This window comes from Haliaeetus leucocephalus, unplaced genomic scaffold (genome assembly GCF_000737465.1).
Source record: "Haliaeetus leucocephalus isolate CR32 unplaced genomic scaffold, Haliaeetus_leucocephalus-4.0 Scaffold167, whole genome shotgun sequence".
NCBI classification, from domain to species: Eukaryota; Metazoa; Chordata; class Aves; order Accipitriformes; family Accipitridae; genus Haliaeetus; species Haliaeetus leucocephalus.
This window is the reverse complement of record NW_010972603.1, coordinates 925,946-946,743: the sequence shown is the minus strand read 5'-3', so window position 1 is coordinate 946,743 and position 20,798 is coordinate 925,946. Positions and strand designations below refer to the sequence as shown.

The 20,798-nt window shown below is 38.7% G+C and overlaps 1 protein-coding gene across 1 annotated transcript in view; it reads right to left on the bottom strand.

Annotated features, from left to right (window-relative positions):
* WDR36 (WD repeat domain 36) overlaps positions 1–19,689 on the bottom strand; it is a 32,495-nt gene extending 12,806 nt beyond the window's left edge. The window contains exons 1-14 of the mRNA XM_010563451.1: positions 19,666–19,689; positions 16,641–16,741; positions 16,034–16,151; positions 15,016–15,148; positions 13,263–13,317; positions 12,312–12,444; positions 10,420–10,595; positions 9,740–9,860; positions 7,543–7,608; positions 6,490–6,573; positions 4,838–4,992; positions 3,559–3,673; positions 1,036–1,201; positions 637–745 (exon numbers count right to left, since the gene is read on the bottom strand). Of these exons, the coding sequence (XP_010561753.1) occupies positions 637–745; positions 1,036–1,201; positions 3,559–3,673; positions 4,838–4,992; positions 6,490–6,573; positions 7,543–7,608; positions 9,740–9,860; positions 10,420–10,595; positions 12,312–12,444; positions 13,263–13,317; positions 15,016–15,148; positions 16,034–16,151; positions 16,641–16,697 (1,488 nt within the window). The 5' untranslated portion in view covers positions 16,698–16,741; positions 19,666–19,689. The remainder of the gene's footprint in view (positions 1–636; positions 746–1,035; positions 1,202–3,558; positions 3,674–4,837; positions 4,993–6,489; positions 6,574–7,542; positions 7,609–9,739; positions 9,861–10,419; positions 10,596–12,311; positions 12,445–13,262; positions 13,318–15,015; positions 15,149–16,033; positions 16,152–16,640; positions 16,742–19,665) is intronic.
* Between the last annotated feature and the right edge of the window lie 1,109 nt (positions 19,690–20,798).

Genomic DNA, 20,798 nt, shown 5'->3' with positions numbered 1-20,798 from the left:
TTGAAAGTGAGAAACAGACAAAAATGGAAACTATTTCAGAACAGGTTTAAATATATGACAGAGGATACATCTGGCTGTTATTAAAAGCACTTTGGTCCTTGCTTTTTTGTTAATGATGAAAACCACTGAGCTTAAAACTGATCAAATAAATACTTACTTATGAGCACTTAGAATTAAATCAGAAACTGAAAACTATTTCAATGAACACTACAAAGCACTATTACACAAGATGTAAAATAAGGAATTACCAGTGCATTGCATAATCTCAGACACGTTTACACCTTTTATTTACCTGGCTTATCTTTTCTATATATACAGTTAAGACTGTTGCACAATTTTGCTCCTCAAGGTGGTTTTCATTATTGATAATGGTTTTTTTTGTTACACCCTGAATAAGCTTATTGCAAAGTTATAGTAAAATCCCAAAGCACACTAAAAATACATGGCCATTTGAACGCTATGCATTTTAACTTGAAAACTAACACTGCCAAAACTGCTGTAGAGCTCAACTACAACTTTACTAGTCACAGCTGAACACAATACTCAGTGACTTAATATACACAGAGAAATTCAGCATCTTTAAAATGAGTTACGTATCTGTATGTCACCTGTTACAGAAAATGAGTTAACAATTACCATGTCATTAATCCGTCCATGGTGTCCTGCAAATGTCCTGACAATCTTCCTGGTTTCTATATCCAAAACACTAATACTGAAGTCATCAAAGGCAATTCCCAGAATACCACTGTCAAGAATCATTAGCACACGATAGTAAAATACCCAAGAGACAAAAAAATAAAAACAACATTCTAACATTGCTCCAAAAATCTTTTAACCCAAGATAATCTCAGATAAACAGCATTACATTCCTTCAGTCTAATAAAATGTCTTGCAGTCATTTTGTTTTGTCAACTCATAGTCAGTTGTATTTCTAAGCATCAGAAATTTAAACTTTATAAGAGTATTTGATTGCCAACCTAGACCTATGTACTTTCAGCAAAACAATAAGCACATGAAATAGCTTCAGTTTCTTACCTGTCTCTGTGAAGCAGAATTCCATTTGGAGAAGAAGAAAGCTCAGTGGTGTAAACTAGATCTTTAGTTTTGAATTTCCAAAATTTAATTAATCCTTCACTACCAGCTGTGATTATCAGCTGGTTTAATCCATCCACTGCTACCCCCCTAATGGCCCCCTCATGTGCTGCAAATCAAGGGAAAAGAAAGTTGTTTAAGAATTTAAACATAGCACAGAAATCAGCAGCATGCCAAACACCTTTCTGTATGTCTTTGCCTAACTAAACTAATTAAGCAGTAAGCATGTGACAAACAATTCTAAAGCCACCTGACAAGACTGCTCGAATATTGGAAGTTTCTTTATCAGTACGGAAACCAAATTTCTTTCAAGTAAGCACCTAGAATACAATACAGAAGTTGTGAGTAACTGAAGCTGAATATTAGCTTTTATTTCTGCTTTCAGTTTGGGGGGCTTTCTTTGAATGAGAGATTTGAGGGGCTTTTTGAATCACTTATGGAATGCCTCCAGCAGGGGTGACCACTCCAGACTGAATTTAACAGTTTCAGTTCTGGCCCAAAGTCTGAGAGTTTTCCTAGGCTACTTTCCACTGCAGTTTAAGGATAAGGCATAGCTCCTCTGGTTTGGGATCAATTTTATTTCTTAATCTATGCCTAGGACTACTGGCCAGTAATCAAACTTATAAAATGCATCCCACTATCAAGCAATGATGTTATTGGGAGATCACTTCATGTTTGCTACACTAGATGGCTTTTAGAAACCCAGTAAGGTTTAAGGGTTCATCAGGACTCTTTCCTTGTTTCTACAACAAAATAATACAGATCACGAGGGCCCTATTATAAATTGCAGACTTACAAAGCAACAGCAAACATACATGAGAATACATGACATGAAATACATGTATGCAACCCTTAAAAGGAAAAGTCTGAACACTGTCGCCTACATTAAGCCCTGAGTTTGCAGCTGCATAATTGAAAACAGTAGCACATGCAAAGAACTGGACTTCCTCAGGATTTCCATTTCCCATGCATGTCTTTCATGGGAATACTTTCCCAAGTATTCTTTCATTTTTAAGCAAGGAGCACAAAACAGAAGGGAAAATCTGTCTCAGAGATAGAACTCCGCAACAAGAAGCTGAGTACTGGAAATGTGATTATCTCAAAAAGAGCTGAGGCCAGAGGATCTCATTTTAGTGCTAACCATTTATTTTGGTAACTGACAATTTTGTGTTAAATAAAACCAAACATATGCTAACATCAGAGCTGTTAAAACTAGCAGGGATCCTGTCCTTCAAAGCAGGTTTCAAATTACTTCTGATTACAGTGCAAGATAGGACACTGTAGGGTAATTAGAGAAACTGAAAAGATTCCCAAATTCAACTCAGAAGCCATGCTAAATCACTCTTCGCTGGGTAAAAAACTGGCTGGATGGCCAAGCCCAAAGAGTGGTGGTGAATGGACTTAAATCCAGTTGGCGGCCAGTCACAAGTGGCATTCCCCAGGGCTCAGTATTGGGGCCAGTTCTGCTTAATACCTTTATCAATGACCTGGATGAGGGGATCAAGTGCACCCTCAGTAAGTTTGCAGATGACACCAAGGTTGGCAGGAGTGGTGATCTGCTTGTGGGTAGGAAGGCTCTACAGAGAGATCTGGACAGGCTGGATTGATGAGCTCAGGCCAATTTTATGAAGTTCAAAAAGGCTAAGTGCTGTGTCCTGCACTTCGGTCACAACAACCCCATGCAATGCTACAGGCTTGGGGAAGAGTGGCTGGAAAGCTGCCTGGCAGAAAAGGACCTGAGGGTGCTGGTCAACAGCTGGCTGAATATGAGCCAGCAGTGTGCCCAGGTGGCCAAGTAGGCCAACAGCATCCTGGCCTGTATCAGAAATAGTGCGGCCAGCAGCAGCAGGGAAGTGATCGTCCCCCTGTGCTCGGCACTGGTGAGGCCTCACCTTGAGTACTATGTTCAGTTTTGGACCCCTCACTACAGCAAAGACATTGAGGTGCTGGAGCATGTCCAGAGAAGGGCAACAAAGCTGGTGAAGGGTCTAGAGAACAAGTCTTATGAGGAGCAGCTGAGGGAACTGGGGTTGTTCAGCCTGGAGAAAAGGAGGCTGAGGGGAGACCTTATCGCTCTCTACAACTACCTGAAAGGAGGTTGTAGTGAGGTGGGTGCTGGTCTCTTCTATCAAGTAACTAGTGATACGACAAGAGGCAATGGCCTCAAGTTACGCCAGGGGAAGTTTAGATTGGGTATTAGGAAAAATTTCTTTATTGAAAGGGTTGTCAGGCATTGGAAAAGGCTGCCCAGGAAGTGGTGGTGTCACCATCCCTGGAGGTATTTAAAAAAAACGTAGACGAGGCACTTCAGGACATGGTTTAGCGGGCATGGTGGTGTTGGGTTGATGGTTGGACTCGATCTTAAAGGTCTTTTCCAACCTAAACGATTCTATGATAAATTTCCTAGAAGACAGAACACCAAGTTGTTGCTGTTCTGTTAAGAGTCAGTATTTTAGAAGTTCTTACCTCTTTCTTTGCCGTAACACCCTCTGTGAATGCCAGACTGCATGTTATACACATCTACCCGTCCAGTTGACAGCCCAATTACAGCAAAGTTCCCACATGAGGTAATGTCAACTGCCTTTCGGGGGGGGGGGGGGGGGGGGGAAAAAACAATCACCTATGAAAACAATTCTTTAAGTGTTATGTAATTAGCAAAGTTGTTAAGAAACATAACATATCAGGAATACAAAATACTAGTATGTTTTTATTAGACTTCAAGGAAAATTGCACAAAACAAACAACAGATTACACCTCAAAAAAGTAGAGGAGCTCTTAAAATAAGCAAATAGTCAGCAAATAATAAATATGGCAGTGCATATCCTTATGAAGGATAATGAAATACTGACTTAGTGACACCCATCAGAAGTCATATCTAATAATATCAACACTGTAACCTAAATGAGTAACCTATATAATCAAGACATCCGCAAATTCAATCCCTAAGAAAAAGTCCAAGCATGCTGACTGCATGCCTGTTTCAATGCCTGTATTGCAATGGCACCCCAAAATAGGTTAAGTTCACACAGAGTTTAAATAGTAAGAAACAAAGAAACAATGGTCTAGATGTCTCTGGAAAGATAAAGCCCAAAGAATCTAGTAGTTAAAAGAAAACCAGGTATTTACAAATGAACTGATTTTGTCTATCACTGAACTACTAAGCATAAGGTTAGAAAAATGATTTATCACAAGATACAGTAGTAGTATGAACACCTAGCACATGAAGTATGCCACAGCAACTACCTGTCTTGCAAGCCCATAAGCCTCAGTAAACATTTGTAATCTCTTTCATTGAGTATTTGACTTTCATTGTGTCCAGCTCAAGTTGTAAGACATTTTAAAGGGAATATCCTGCCTGCAATTTGGAAATACAGTTTTCCATATTGCCAAAAACCAACTATCTTCGGCAATTTGCAATCACAGAGCAAGTTTATCATCACAGGCATACAGTCAGCTCTACATCCCATTGACAGATTAAAAACACCAACCACCTATCTGAATCAGAAAATAAAATCTGCACTTAACCTGGATGTTTAAGGAAAAATGCATATACAGCATTTTTCTTAAGACCATATGCATTACAAAACAGCTAGTAGGCCACACTGAGCTGGCAGAAGGCACTCTGCAAAACAACTAGAACATGTCTAGATAGTGTTTTTTCATTCTAAATATTGCTTCTATACAAATATAAACCAAAATAGCATATACTGGAATGCTGAAGAAACATTATCCTAAATAAACTTACTGTTGCATATATATCAATAGGTTTGTGTTTGCTAAATTCTTCTGGCCTCAGTTTATGAGCTCCCATGGAAGTTTTCTGATAGTTCCATGTTGTACAGGTTATATACCCTTGATGGCAGGCAACAATACTATCCCAGTCACTCTGATGTGCCACTTCTGCAATGTAACACATATTCCTTTTAGTAACAATGAATCATTCTAAATAAGAAAGAGTACTTTGAAATACCTTTAGGCAGAACAGTTCTTATTTAGTGTCCCTGTTGGACAGTCAAAAGGCTACCATTCATAAAAAACGTGGCAAACCATAAAAAACACCTGGCAAACCACTGTGCATATGCTAGTGTACTAAAACGCTAACAAACCCACAAGCATTCTTTTGGTGTATTTCATGTCTTTGTATATTTGAGTCTATGTGATTTGAAAAGCATATTTAAACTTAAATGGTTTAAACTGCTCAATCTGTACACATTTCCAGCTGAGTCTCTTAACGGTTTCTTCAGCTGCTGAAGCAGCAGAAGCCACTAGATTAACATCTTAAAGCAGCGTTTAAGAGCTAAGTCTGCTTCACATAGCAAAAGACTTTTCTGCATTTGCAGGAAAACCATTCCTCAAAAGCTCAGTGTCCAAACTTTGTAGTAAAATATGATATGTGAGGATCTAAATAATGAGCAAGTTTGCTTTTTTCCTGGAATTCATACGTTTAAAAAAATTGAGAGCTTGAAATTGGGTATTTCTAGAACTTCAAAAAATAAAACAACTGGATACAAACTAGTTCACTTCACCAAACAAAGACAAGATAGCAAAAAAGAAACACTCTAAAATGTACTTAAATAATTGTTTTCTCATGTCTCCAAACACATTTAAGGTAGTTCTACCACCTTAAATCAATCAGGCATGTCTAATACCAATTTTAAAAGTGCATATATATATATACACACACACTCACATATTTGCAACAAGTATGTACAGACAGTCTGTATCACTGAGGTCTCCAAATACAAATACCATAAGTAGTCAAAGGGCTACACGAAATTGTAAATCCAAACCTTTCAACATATGAAACAATCAACCATTCTTGGAAGACCAAAGCATAGCTAGACTTAAGACAAAACAGACTTCAAGTCTGAAGAGGAGGTCATTAGTTTAAAGAAACACATTTTGATGAAGCAAAGATAACTGCAATTTTGCTTCAAAAAGTAAGGTTCACTATTTGCATACTGAATTACAAACAGACAGAGTAATTGAAACTTGACTTTGAAAAGTGACTTAAATAAAGGAACTGGGGAATCCAGATCAACCACTATAACTAAGATTTCCTCAGCTGACAAAGATCTTCAGCCCCCTTATTGCTCATTCTCCAGCCTGGAACAGTATCTACATCAGAAGATTCTGGCTCCCATGCTGGAGATTTTCAAGCAAAGAGCCAGTTAAACACAAAGACATTTGAAATAAAATGCTCTTTTTTGAAATAATAGAAAAGTTTACCAAGTAAAGTGTCATTTTAAACTGTCACTCAACAGCTCATGAAGGGTCACAGAATCTCAATAATCTCATCTTGATACAGCATGGGATTTCAAAATAGTAGTGTCTTGAGGGTTAAACAACCAAATGAAGATATAATGAGCTATGTAACACATCTCAAAGACTACTTACCTGAAGCAAAGACTGTAATTGGTGGAAGTGCCATTGTATCAAGCTTAAGACCTTTCTTTTTTGACTTCTTTTTGTTAATTGAACCTTAAAAAAAAAGAAGTGTCTCAGTCTCATGGCTAGATCTGAGAATAATGCTTTAAAAAGGATTGTTTACTAAATGTGAAGTTCCTATAAAACTTAGAAAAATTTGGCTTACATTAACACAGCATTGCTGTTACCTAGGGTTTGAAGAGCTAAGAATGTTATTAGAGTTCCTGTCAAAATTCATGTGATGCTGAGCCCATCACTAGCCTATAACATTCACAGATGTACTACTCAACCTATTTGTTGCAGGATCTTGTGCTTACAACCTGAAGCAGAGGTTCCCCCATCACAGCTAAAACAATGGTCATACAGACATCACTATATAAAGCAATGTATAACACCCAGACCTTTCAAAAACCAAAGAGTCAGGAATTTCAGATTTATGCCCAAAGGATATATACAATCAATTAATCTATATCTGTCTATTCAAATCTATCTAAATACATATATATCAACATACAGATATTTAAAAATAATAATTATTTTAGTCTTTCTGAGCCTTGCTCTCTGAACTGTTCAAGAAAGTGTCCCTTAACCACAGCATTGTGTGGTAGATGTGTTTTTTAAATTAAATTCTACATTAAATCAAAGGAACTAAGGTCAAGAAATATGAATTAACTAATAATTTAGTCAACTGAATAGAAGGGGAATGAGGTAAACAGTTGTAATTATGCGTGCTGAAATGTCAGCTACTGCTTTGCACATTTTCAATTAAAAAAATCATGCCCAATGTTTCCCACAGTGAAATAACACACACTGCCAGGCTAGAGAAATTAATTATCTTAAGTACAAACGAATCTCAGAATACACTTTATATACATGAGGAAGGACTGAGTTTGCAGAACAACTGAGATGAACAGTTTTCATACAACAGTTAAAGTGAAAATAAGGACTGTTTTAGCTCCTGTTTACATAAATACTTTTCAGGGCTTTTTTCACCAATATTTGTACTTTCACTGAAATACTTACCACGTCCTAAACTTTTATTGAACTTTTCATGCACTGTTGAAAAAGACTGCAATGTTCCATCTTGACCTGACAAAATATTAGCAGAGAGCAGTGAAGGGTTTGCTCAAGCTATCTGAGCAAGAAAAGCAGAAGGTATGAAACCTCAAACACCATAATAAAAGTGTTTATTAAAAATTCTCATCCAAGAAAAAACACAGATACACTATAAGCAGCAGAACTAATGGAGCCTAATTTTCTATGGCCTATATCCCATTCCTACTATTTTGCCCCACACGTGATCAGAATAACACCTCTTTTATGGATATCTTCTACATGTTCAATTCCTCTATCCTCCCTCCTTTCTCCACCACAATATCTAGCTGTTCCTAGCTTTCAATGACTAAAACCTTAAATAAACTGTTACATCCTTCAAATACCTCAATAATACTTCCAAAGCTTTCCCATGACCCCGTATACTCCCTCACCAACTACAATATTCCTTTCTTTATACTTTGTCTAACCAACACATGCTGTGGCTGGTTAAGGACTACACCTAGATTAGCCAGTAAGCTAACCCAAACAAAAATGGCAAAAGCTGAGTTGTCCATCTTTCCTGTAAACCAGGACGCTAATGGGACTTCCCTCCTCTACCCAGTGACCAATGTTCACAAAACTGATAGGAATTTAATTTAATAGGGGGACAGAAGGTTCAAATTTGAAACTAGCAAACAGGTCCACTTTGTGAGGGAGATGTGGGCAAGGCAGAACCAGAAACTAACAGAAAATTAAATTGCACAACGTATGTAAAATTAAAGGCACTGAGATGATTTTTAAAAATCAGAAGAATCACAGAACATTTTTACTGGCCAAACAAGTAAGGAAACAGAAAATTAGGCAAAGTGAACTTAGAGAATCTGAAAGACAATGGAACAATTATAGTATTCAAGTAACCCTTCCTTGCAGAAGTAAGGCAGGATGTATATACTGGGAATTGGGAGAAATGTTAAGCAGGATGAAAACCAGTGACATTGGTGAAATTTTATACAGTTGATTTGTGGAGATGCCTGTTGTAAGGAAACCAGTAGTACTTGAAAGGCACCCCACAGCATTACTACTGCATTCCTGTTGCACAAAGTTTTACCACTGGTTCAGAAAGGAACATAGAGAGTCAGTCTCCTTACACTGCAGATAAATGAGATCTCAAAGCTTGAGACCCTTTTCACGTTAGTAGTTGCCTCTGTGCCCTCTCTGTATGTTTCACTGCAGTTAACAAAGCAGTAAAGCAAAAGCAAATGTGAGGATTTGTTAAGCAACTCCTGATTGTTACTGTAGTTCATCTGGTGTGAGCTGAATTACTGTCAAGTAACTAGTTACTTGAATCCAAGTTACTAGTTGGATGACCACCAAGATTTTAGCACAGAGTATTGCTGTGCCATATTAGGTGTAACTTTCATCAAAATGTGGTGTAATGTTTTCAAATGTTGCCCATATACACAATTTCATTACTTCAGAGTAATTAAAGGCTAGGTGAAGAGTCTCTATTATCCCACTACTGAAGTGTTCTGGGCCACAAAACAGTCTGATCTAGTACTTCATTTCCTAAGCGGTCTATGTACAGATTTTTAAATATGCTAGCTTCTAAGGAAGGGTAGTAATTTATGCATTTTTACACTTTTAGATTAACATCTTAGTAACAAGTGACCTTGGGAATATTTATTACAGACACAACTGAGCTGTAACAAATTACAAAGACATTGCAACACACAAAACTTGCTAAAACTACTGGGAAAAGTGGAGTGGCTCCTCTAAGTTACTTAAATGCATTATGCTGCTTGTTTTTTCCCCTGTCACAACAGAATTTCCCTAGTTGCTACAGGTTTTCATTTTGTCCAGCTGATAGTTCCTTAGGCGATAATGCAACAATTTTTATTCATCAGACATATAAATATGGATGACAAAAGCAGCTCCTAAGCTTTTCTGCTCGTAACTGATTGTCAGCCTACCTGCTGATGTATGTTCCTCTAGGGAAACTGTGAAACAGTTTGATACAGTAATAAATGATACTGTCTACACTAATCACTTACTATGTTTCATAAATACACATACACAACACATGAAAGATAATCTATTGTATTAATAAAACAAAGACACTTAGCTCTGCATGTTTTCCTTCCCACAGCAGGAAATCAGACTGAATAAGAAGAATGAGAATTCATACCTGCACTAAGAATTTGCTCTCCATTTTGCCCATGGTATCTGATTTTTGTTGGTGGTGCACTATGTCCCATTCGGCTTCTCAATACACGTCCTGTACCACCAGGTCCATCAAAAATCCACACCTGCCTCCCCAAAAAAGCAGAAAAACAAAGCTGATGAACATTGCCCTGCCAATAAGTGGAACAGGATTAGCTGGGAGCTGGTGCAGCAAACTTCACCCATTGGCTTTCATCCTTAATCCTAGAACTCTGGAAGTTTCCACCACAGCAGCTGACAGTTTCCCACTATTCATTCTACCCCGCCACCAAAGGCTAATGGCATCAGAGGACATGCAGCACAAGGGACTTATCAACAGTAACTGCTCATGACCCAGAACATTATAAAAATAGATCAAGATTTAAGATCGTGCACCAGGATATAAAGTGTGGTTCTGGAAAAGCGGATCCAAAGCTTTATTCTCCAAGGCTGTCATGAAGCAATGACATCATGGTAGCAAATCCTTAAACTGCCCCACTAGAGATCAGCTGAGAGCTGGCAACTTCAGTAACTTGAGTTTTGTCGTATTTGTTTCATTTGAGAACTGCTACTTCAATCCAAACTAAACATTTACACTTTGGAGGACTACAAGAGAAAAAAAAAAAAAAAAAGTAACAGCACATAGCAGCAGCTATTGTAACTTACCCGTATAGCGTTATCAGCACCATTAGTAATAAGAAGTGGCTCTCCAGGGACAAACGACATACCAGCTATTGCTGTGGAATGGGCCTCTTGCATCTGACACATTAGTTTCTTCTCTTCTAGATCCCACAAAGCAATGTGTCCAATTGGGCTACCAGCTGCCATTACTGGGTGTCCATCTACTCAAAAAAAAAAAAAAAAAAAAAAAAAAAAAAAAAAAAATTTGCTTATTGACATTCAGGTCATCCTTATTGACTTCTCACATCTTAAAACTGATGCAAGAAAAGGCTACAATCACAAGAAAAAAAATACTCAAGCTGATTCTAAAAATAGGATGTTTTAACTGAAATATTCTAGTATTTCAAGCGGAAAAGAAACAAAGTTCACTGATAATAAAAACAGGATTGTTATCATATCAGATAATAACAGAGATATCTAAATCCAGCAGCCGATGCTGGAGGTTTTGCTTGAAAGCACAAGAAATATTGTACCTGTACCATTTTCAAAAGTTATTCTCCATCCCAGATTCTCCCCCAAACTTACTAGCCTGCACACTTCAGGATGTGAGAGCTACTCTATCAGCACTCTAGAAGTTACCAGTCCTTTTTTAAAAACCTCTCAAGTTTTTGGCTCCAGAGCTTGCAAAAACAAATTCCAAAAGTTGATTATATGCTTATTCCATCATTCTAAGAAGTAATAAAAACCTCAGCTCACAGAATTTCTAATTTTCTTCTATTTGCTCTATCCTGTCTAATATTAAAGAGGTAAACACATCATACTAACTTCGTAAAAACGTACTACAAATATTCAAGTTTTAAAACTTACCATATCAAGATAAAATTCCACCAAATATCCTGCATAACTGGTAACTAATCTTTTCGCTCCAACAACAGGAAAAAGCCAGTTTCCAATTTGCAATTACACACATCATAGATAACTAAACCAGACAGGCCTAGCGTTTTCTTTTTTGGTAAAGCTTCACAGGTAAGTAAATGCCAAGTTCATTTTAATTTAAATGAAGAGCACTTTACTCAAAGACTAACATGAGTACCCGAGTTCAAACCAACCAGGTTATATTTACACTAAATTTCCTACCTCTAAAGACAGGAAGAGAGAGAGATTAGAGAATCTCTGAAAGCCACACCTTCAGGCAGGCAATGGAAGTTATTTAACTTTATTAAGGTTTTGAGTTAAATGGCTGACATGAAAAGGCACTCTTTCCACTTCTAACAAGTCTTTCCACAAGTCTCTCCAGGAGCATTCTTCCTCAACAGGGTCTGCATCAATCTATGTTCTGTTAAGATTTCCAAATTTGTCTTTTCAAATGAGAGATCAGATTCAGTATCAACAGCTCTGTAGGCACGATCATCATTAAAGTAACTAGCTTTAGTAATTAGTACAAGCTCGTTACAGAAAAAAAAGCTGTGAATACAAACAGTGTTTTCCAGTAACATCCATTCAGTAGTCACCCAACTATTAACATTCTAACTTTGTTTTGGAGGGTGAAGACACTACTGACAAGTAGGTTTGGATGCTAACTTGCAGTGTACTGATTTCTCTGCAGTAACTGGTAACTGTGTACTGTGTTAGTTAGTTCTTGGCATGTTGTAAATATAAACTGTCTTACTTTTCTTTGAAAAGGAGTACCTACTGTATGTCACACTTCCTGTACACTGAGTCAGTACACAAGAAAATGCTACAAAACAGCCAGTATGATGCAGATGTATGATGTCCCTTACTTATTGGTAACTTTTCTAGATTATCTGACGCCTTTGAAAACTAAAAATCTCAGCCCCAATTTTGATTTTGAAACATTTTATCAAAACATATTTTCCTACCTTCCACTTAGTTTTAGTGATTTTACACATATTTTCACTAAAAATGCTACGACTTACCTGTACGAAAAGATATTGCTGTGATGGGACCCCAATCTTGTTGAAATTTCATCAGAGTTTCATCAAACTTAATGTTGTGTACAATGATATGACCAGATACAAGACCGACTGCAACAACATCCACTGCTGGAGCCTGCAAGAAAAATTGAACAGCAACTGAAATGAAAAAGGAAAAGCTTGCTGCTACACTAGTAATACCAATACATACAAGACAATGTATATAAGTCCAGGACAAATAAAAAAGAAACAAATCAGGCATCTCACATGACATCTATATTACCTTAACGCACAAAAAATAAGATGCAAGATTTTGTGCTTAGTCTCCATTGGATGAAACAATTCTGTTTCCAGAAGCTGGAACTCCTTTGAAAAACACCTCACTAAGTTTTCAGTAGTTCTCGTGGGTCATTATACACATACCCTGCCACAGACCCCCATATTTACAAGTTTTATCCAGGACAACTGCAGACCATTTTCAAAGTTGTCATCAATGCTACCAATACGTTTCAATTAAGTTTTATATCTACAAAAATACAGCAAATAAAATTACAAAATATTTTCTTGAATTAGTAAAACCTACATTTTAGTAACCTCCAAAGCAAAATAAATTTAGCAAAAAGCTACCAGTGTAACAGAAGCTACACAATACACTTGCATCTTTCAAACAAACTGTTTCTGTGGATTCATTACATCATTCAGTGAAAAAACACTACAACTGTGATGAACACCAGATAGCTAAGATGCTAAATGCAACGGAACTAGGACTAGAGGAAGGGCAGATAATAAACCTCCAAGTCTACCTCTCTTCAATGCCTAACATGCTCAAGAGAGGGCTATTAAAATTACCTGAGAGAATACAAGTCATCTTCATTGCTGTAATTTTAAGCAAGGATATTTTGCCTGCTATTCTTGACCAGTTATGTGAGAAAATAAGATACCAAAAATACTAACTTGTTCAAGAGTTGTGACTGCTAAGTGCCATCCTGGAAATGAGTATAAGAGTTTGCTGGAAAACAAACAAAAAAAAAACATAAATCAATCAACCCCTGGGGATTTTTCACAACAAAATGGATGCTTTCTATGCACTTACACAGGAAAGCACATCAGCCTTCTGTCCTCATAAATCAGTTAAAAGGAAAAAAACCCCTGTAATACTAGTAAGTGAGGTTAAGAATAAAACTTATGGTTAATTTTTATTGAACAAGTTAGTGTCATGATTAATACCTAAAAGGTGACATAATTACATAACATGAATAGGGAGGAAGACCCATTCTCCACCAGTTGCTCCCCATACGTTTCTGCTCTGAACACCTTTTCAGAATTCTTAACATCAACATAAAAAGCCACTCTTGGTCCAACTTCTAATAAAAACCAAATCCTTCATTTGCAGAGTACCTTCCCTAAATGAAGACACTAACACGTATTACAAGCACACCTCATCTTGTTTCTTTCAGAAATGGTAACAGCCAAAATGTGAAGCAGGACAGTTCAGAAACAAGGCAGTCATGCAGTACTTAAAGGTGAAATTATGAAGACGGTATTTAAGAACAGACATGATTAAAAAAATTATTCCATCACCACAGATAGAGGCTGTCATTCTTAAAAGACTGCTAGCAGCCATGTGTTACCACCTCTCACTGTCCTTTCTTGCCAGAGACCATGAGACTTTCCCCTCAGTTCTTCCAATTTATTTTTTTGTCTAATTGCGCCCATACCTATCTACAATATAATCTATGAAGGGAACAAACAGTCAAAAAATAGAAAGTGCTTAAACCAACAACATTGCTAAAAGAGCAGTAACAGCCCTGTAAGTTTTCACACAATTAAAAGAGAAACTAAGCCATCTAAGGAAGACTCTTTGTCATCTAGGATGTATTGGATCTCAGATGCTGCAACAGGCGATGAAGAGACATAAGACTACTGTAAGTAGAGACATTTACTTTTCTGTATTTTTAGTTTATTCCTACTTCCTCATTTATATAGCACAGCATGTATGGCACCTCCAAAACCTTAGAATATGGAACAAAAAAATTAGCAGTGATATCATTGAAAATATACAGTAGTCATGAGAATAAAACACTGAACTACTCAAGTTGAGTTAACATCTACTTGCAGTATGCACATTAACATGCAGGGAAGTTAACTGTAGCTGTAACTTTCATGAGTTAGAAAAGCAGCTGATCATGGTAGGCATGAAATACTGCCATTATGGATGATCCTCTATTGGGATGTGCTCAGGAACAACTACATATCTACACACCTCTTACTTGAGTGTAAGGATCAAATGCTAGTAATTACCTCCATGCTACCTGCCAGCACTTCCTTGGACCCACAATCATCAAAAAATTAAGCTTGTAAGAAGGGAGGCAGAAGGCCTGAACATGCATTTACTATTATTTTAATTATTTTCATTGGAAAGGTATGTGATTCCAAGAAATTAAAAAAAAAATTTAATTAAAAAAAAATAAATTCCTGAACAATCCCTGACATTTTGCAGGGAGAGTAAACAACACGCAACTTGAAAGGCATCAGCATTCAGGGAGCAGCAGCATTCTTTGTTCCTGGAGGTAGACCAACTGAAAACTTGTGCCAAAGGACTCAGTAAAAGATTCCATGTTCAAAACCTACTGTACTTAAAAGTATTTTTTGTTGCATGTGAAACTGCTTGGAGCATGAAGTATACCCAAGTTATTAAGAATCTTACTTGGATCTTATATTCCATAGCTGCAAGCTCCCTTGTTCACTCCCAAGGAGAATTTTATTCAAATAGGTGCTGGGATGCAGAACTGCAGAAACTGCAAAAGTGGCCTTATCAAAATCCACTTGAAGATACTCCTCTGCAAAAAAGTAAGAAACACTGTTAGTGTGGCTATCCCTACAAATCTGCAGGCTTGTCATCCCTTGGCAAATGTAAAGGCAGAACTGATGTTTACTCTGTACAAATCCCATAACTGGTGTTTCTTGCATTAAAGGATTAGCTAATGCGTAACAGGACAGACTAAACTTGTTTATGTTATAACATCTGTTGGCTTGAAGGTATATTTTTTCCCCATAAGCCTACCTAGCACAACAATTCTGGCAAAAGTGTAGTGATTTATATCTTTCTGAAGGATTCCTGCTCCTGCCTGAGCAAAACACCTCACCCGATTAGCATGCTTTTTGTTTGTTATAGCAACTTCAAATCTCTAAAGCCTGTCTGCAGCGACTTTCAAGACCCAGCATCCAGGGAATGACATTGGTGACACCCATGAGGATGCTTTCTAAAGAAAAAAATCCAGGGCACTGAAGCAGGATTTCGTAAGGCACTTTACAATGGCACGAGAAACGCTGACACAATCAAAAGATCATTCGTAAGAATTTAGTCTTACCCAGACCAGTAAGTATCAAGGAACTACAGGATTTCAGAGTCAGTGCCAAAGCTGCTGTACCACAGTCTTTACCAGAAAATGCAACACTAAAATGCAATTTCTGTAAAAGCATATCTTTTTAGGCCTATATGGAACCTTACTGAGTCTCTACATGTGGTGCCAGATCCATTCATGAAAAATTATTGTAGGATTAGGACTTCAGATTACCTTTTGAGCGCTATCATTTAATGATTTTTTTCCTTTTTTAAGAACAAACTACTTCTGAACATGCACATTTAAAAAAAAACTTTTTTAAAAATTACTGTTTAACAATGCTGTCTTATAAAGTAATAACAAAAATAAAGTGTCTCTCACCTTCTGACTGTATATCCCAGACAATAAGAACATTATCAACATCCACAGAGATAACATGATCACCAAAAGGCTGCAGAAGGTGTATTCTTGCCTTGTGACCTTCATAGGTATGAACCACCTAGAGTTTCAAAATAGAAATGTTTTCAATATATGCTGTTCATGTAGCATATCATGTTAACATAGTACTTGAGGACAGCTAACACAAGTCAGCAACAAGTTTAAATAAAATACATGGAAAGGTCACACAACTTTAAGTGGAAGATAGGTAATTTTCTCTGATATTTAAAACTGTTGGCAAAAATATTGTAACTAAGTATTTTTAATTATTTAGTTTAATTTTAATTAATTTAATTTACATGAATTAATGATTTATTTTTTATCTTTAACTACTTATTATAATTAATACATAAAACACAGATCAGCCATTGCAGAATTTGCTCTTACAGTGTCGTATTTTAAGCTTTTTATTGCTCCTTCTACAGTTTTTGCTTCCCTACATTTGAAGTACACAAATAAACATCTACAAAAATAGGTATTTGTAGAAAATTAAGTGCCTTGAAAACACAAACACTACACAACTGTTTTGTAGTAATAAGTAATAAAAAACCTCTTTGTTCCTGGCAAAAGCATGGAGAATATTGTCGTACGAAGCAAATATCAACATGCGGTCTGCTGCCAAACATGTAATGTCTTGTGGCAAAGCATTACCTGTTAATCAAACAGAAGAAAAGTTCAACAAGTTCCAGGTTTGTAACAAGAGAGAAAGCCTGACAGTGCATTTATTTATCATGGTGACCCACCAAGAAAGCTCTCCTGTTGAATGTTCTGTTGAATTTCTGAGAGACATGCACACATTTCAGATGAATGCAAGCATTACTATAAATAACATCACATCAGTAACAAAAACATGAGTAACATCAGATTGACAGATCACAAGGTGGTTCTTTTGAAAAACTGAATAATAAATTACTGAATTATCACTGTAAGTAAAGGCTCGCGTTAGCTTTGTGAGGGCTTATGAAGAAGTTATCCCAACATAACACTTCTGGACTGTCAGATCCCCCCAGCCCACTGGACTGGAAACACAGATAACAACTCTCAGAATTAGCAATGCCTATTCAGTTAAGCCATTCTGCAGACCTGGAAGCTAGTGACCCACTCCTGCAACTGTTCCCCAATTACAGCTAAAGACACGGGGAATTTACTGCTCTAAGAATACATCTCACTCCCCACCTTGTGACTGGTTCAGAAAGAGTATCTATTATTGTTATCTATGACTTTACTAGCTCAAATGGTAAAAGAGTCAAAGCTCCAGACCACACTGAGAAGCTGCTGGTGTGGTCCCAAAAGGTAGAAAACTGAGAAACGTACTCTAGGGAAAAATACTCTCAATCTAGGGAAATATAAAAATGCAAATCACAGAGCTTAGCAATTGTACAGAGAAACACCAGATCAAAAATCAGTGACTGTAGGAGCGTACCTATGGTACAAACTTAGTCACCCAGCAGCCCTCCCCACAATGTTCCTTTGTATTATGAATTATTGTCAGAAAGAATGCTGTACCCTTTGCTGTTCTGCAGCACAGCTTCAGTGGGAAGAACTAAACTAAGAAGATAAAAAAGGTTGCACTTTATGAGAGGTTTCATTTGTTTGAGCACGTCAGACATCTTCCCATAGAGCCTCTGAAGTGGTTTAGGTCTATAATCAGGTTACAGATACCTGGTACTCCACATGAGTTGTATGTGAGTCTGCTTAGGCCAAGACAGTTTTAGGCACACTCCAATCAAAATGTTCAGAGCACTAACCACGTAACATCAATAAACCAACAACACCGCACTGAGGGGCACATAATTTATTCTTTCAATCACAATTTTGTATGTAAACATCTCAATTTCTCAGAAAGCTTAAATGACTAGGTCTGTAAGAAGATGTAGCCTACCGAAAAGGACTTCACAGAACATGCAATGTTTTTACAATTTTGTAAGCTGAAAACAGAAGTTACATTAATGTGTTTACAGCTGTCACTGTTCACTGATCTTCTAAATCTAGTCCCAGTTGTGTGACAGTTATTTATTCTCAAGTTTATACGTGCTCTGTTAATGAAGAATATTTTGCTTTATGAGGTCTGTGTAAAAACTTTGTGGTTTACTGAAGTAAAAAAGCTGCTTTTCAAGACAGCGTGCATCTCACTGAATCATCTAAACGCTGGCTGGAAGGGACCTTTGGAAATCATCTAGTTCAACCTGCCACCCAGCTCCTCCCATAGCTGGATTATCACCACTACTGCATCAGGATAACTGCAGCTATGCCCACTTGAGTCTTGAAAACTTCTGGGGAAGGAGATTGCTCAAGCTCTACACCGTACTACAGTTCCCTCTTAGGGCCATTTTTCCTCACCTCCACTGCAACCCTCTCCAGCTGCAATCTGTGGCTGTTGCCCCTTGTTACTCTGTCTACCATTACTACCACAAATTCAGCTCTGTCATTTTTGTAGCTGCCCTTCAGACGACAGGCTGCCTCTAGGTTGCCCCATGCTTTTCCCTTTGCAAGAACGAACAAATCCCGTTACATCAATGACCCCTCTCATACTGTGTGCTGTAGGCCCCCTGACACTCCCCCGTTCCTCAGCATCCCTCCTGAAACAGAGAGGGGAGTGAGTGGTGGGAGGGGGAGAACCACACTAACTGGGTATCGCAGTCCATGTATGGCCTCACCAGCACAAAGTACAGGAGAATAACAGCTTTCCCTGATCTGCTGGCCACATTCCTAACACAGCTCAGTACGCGGCTTGCCTTATCCACAGTTACTGCATTGTTGATCCATGTTCAACTTGGCACCAGCACAGCCCCAGCTCCCTTTCAGCAGGATGCCACGCAGCCAGTCAGTTCCCGGCTTGTTCTGTCCCAGGTGCAGGATTCTGCACTTGCCCTCGCTGAACCTGGCGGGGTTTCTGTTGGCCCAGGCCTAGTGTTTTGCAACACCTCTCCGGACTGAAGCTCTGCCATTCTGGGATGTCAGCTACTCCTCCTAACATAGTATTGTCTACAAATTTTTATTGAGAGTGCATGCCACTTCATCACCCAGGCTGTTGGTGAAGGTGCTGAACAACACGGGCCCTGCTGTTGACACCTAGGGTGCTACGCTTTGTTATCAACTGCCAACTGGATGGCAAGCCATCAATTCACATCCTTCGTATCCAGTGGTCCAGCCAGTTTTTAACACTCCCTGAAGACTTCTAGTCCCATCCACACCTGTTCTGTTCCTGTAATTGTTTTCTTCCTGTAACACAGCCTTCTAGTAACAACAAAAACAACAAAAAAAGGGATCTGGAATTAACAGCTTTATTCACCGCTCACTCCTTAAGGCCTAGGGGTGTTCTTGGAAGAACAAGATGACAAGGACAGGAGGTTCACAAGGTATATCCCTAAGAGAACTAAGTTACAGTTGCAACAGCAGTCTTATTTCCAAATTGATATCTGATATTTCTGAGACTTCTTTCAACATATTTCAGAGTAGCTATCAGTACACACAATTAATTTTCCATTTTTGAGTTGAGAATCAAGTGCAGATGTCAGATGTGTTACCGAAAAAAAACCCAAACACCCAGACATGAACAATCTGTGCATACTTACTCACAGCAACAATACCAAGTTTCTTCACCTGCAATGAAAATGTTAAAAAGGCATTTTTAGTGATTGGTTGCAATGAATTTGCTATAAACAGAAATTCAAAATTCTAGGAACCAACCTGGATAAGGAATTTGCATGCCTCACAAGACAGAAAAATTATTCATCTTAGTTTACAACAGTATCGACAGGAAAGCCCGCAGATGGAAAGTCGAAAGGAATGGGACAATATATTTGCCGAAAGACAACGATTCAGCAACAGTAAGTTGTGCTTCTTTATGTACTTTACCCTAAGGCAGCATGGGAAACTAAGCACACGTTTAGACACCTTGCAGAGCTTGGGCAAATTTGTTTTCACATTGTCTCTGCTTCTACTTTATTTCCACTACAAACACACTATGTTATTATCTTATCTCCGTTCACAGACAGTTTGCTTCAGTTACAGTCACCTTTGCCCAGTGATGATCATTACTATTTCAGTTCAAAGTCTGTGGAGAAAGTCGAGAGGACTGAATGCTAAAAGACTACCATAAAGGCACAGGAAGGTCTACGCCGTCTGCACTCTGCTGTTCACTGTACTCGCTCGATTCAGGTCTGGTTTGTTACTGCTTCTCTACACTGAAACCGCTTTTTTCGTACAGCGAGAAGAGAGTCAGTATCACGGGCTTTCACCTTGCAGAGCTGAATTACGCTCACCTGTTTGCGTGCAAGGGATGTTTTAATACGATCTAATGGACCGTCGCCCAAAGCTGCAGCCCTCAAACCCTAAGCCGCAGCTACCCACAGCGCGGCTGAGCTTTGGTTTATCTAGCGAAGAAGGAAAAGCTTCAGCCCCCGGGCGCGCCTCCCTCCATCCGACGGAGGGGCTGTGCCGCACCGCCAGGGGACACACACACACGCACAGGCACCCTCCAGGGCCGCCCACGCGGCTAAGCGAGCCCGTTCTGGCCTGTTGAGCCAGCAGCCTCCCCTCCTCCCAGCCACCCGCCGGCGAGCAGCCCCGCCTGCCGCCGAGGCCCGCTCCCGGGGCCCTCCTCGCATGCTCCCGCCTCACGACTGGGGGGCCGGGCGGTGGGGCGGGCTGGAGGCGAGGAAAGAGGCGCGGCGGCCGGGCCCTGCCCCGCGCCCGGACGGCTCGC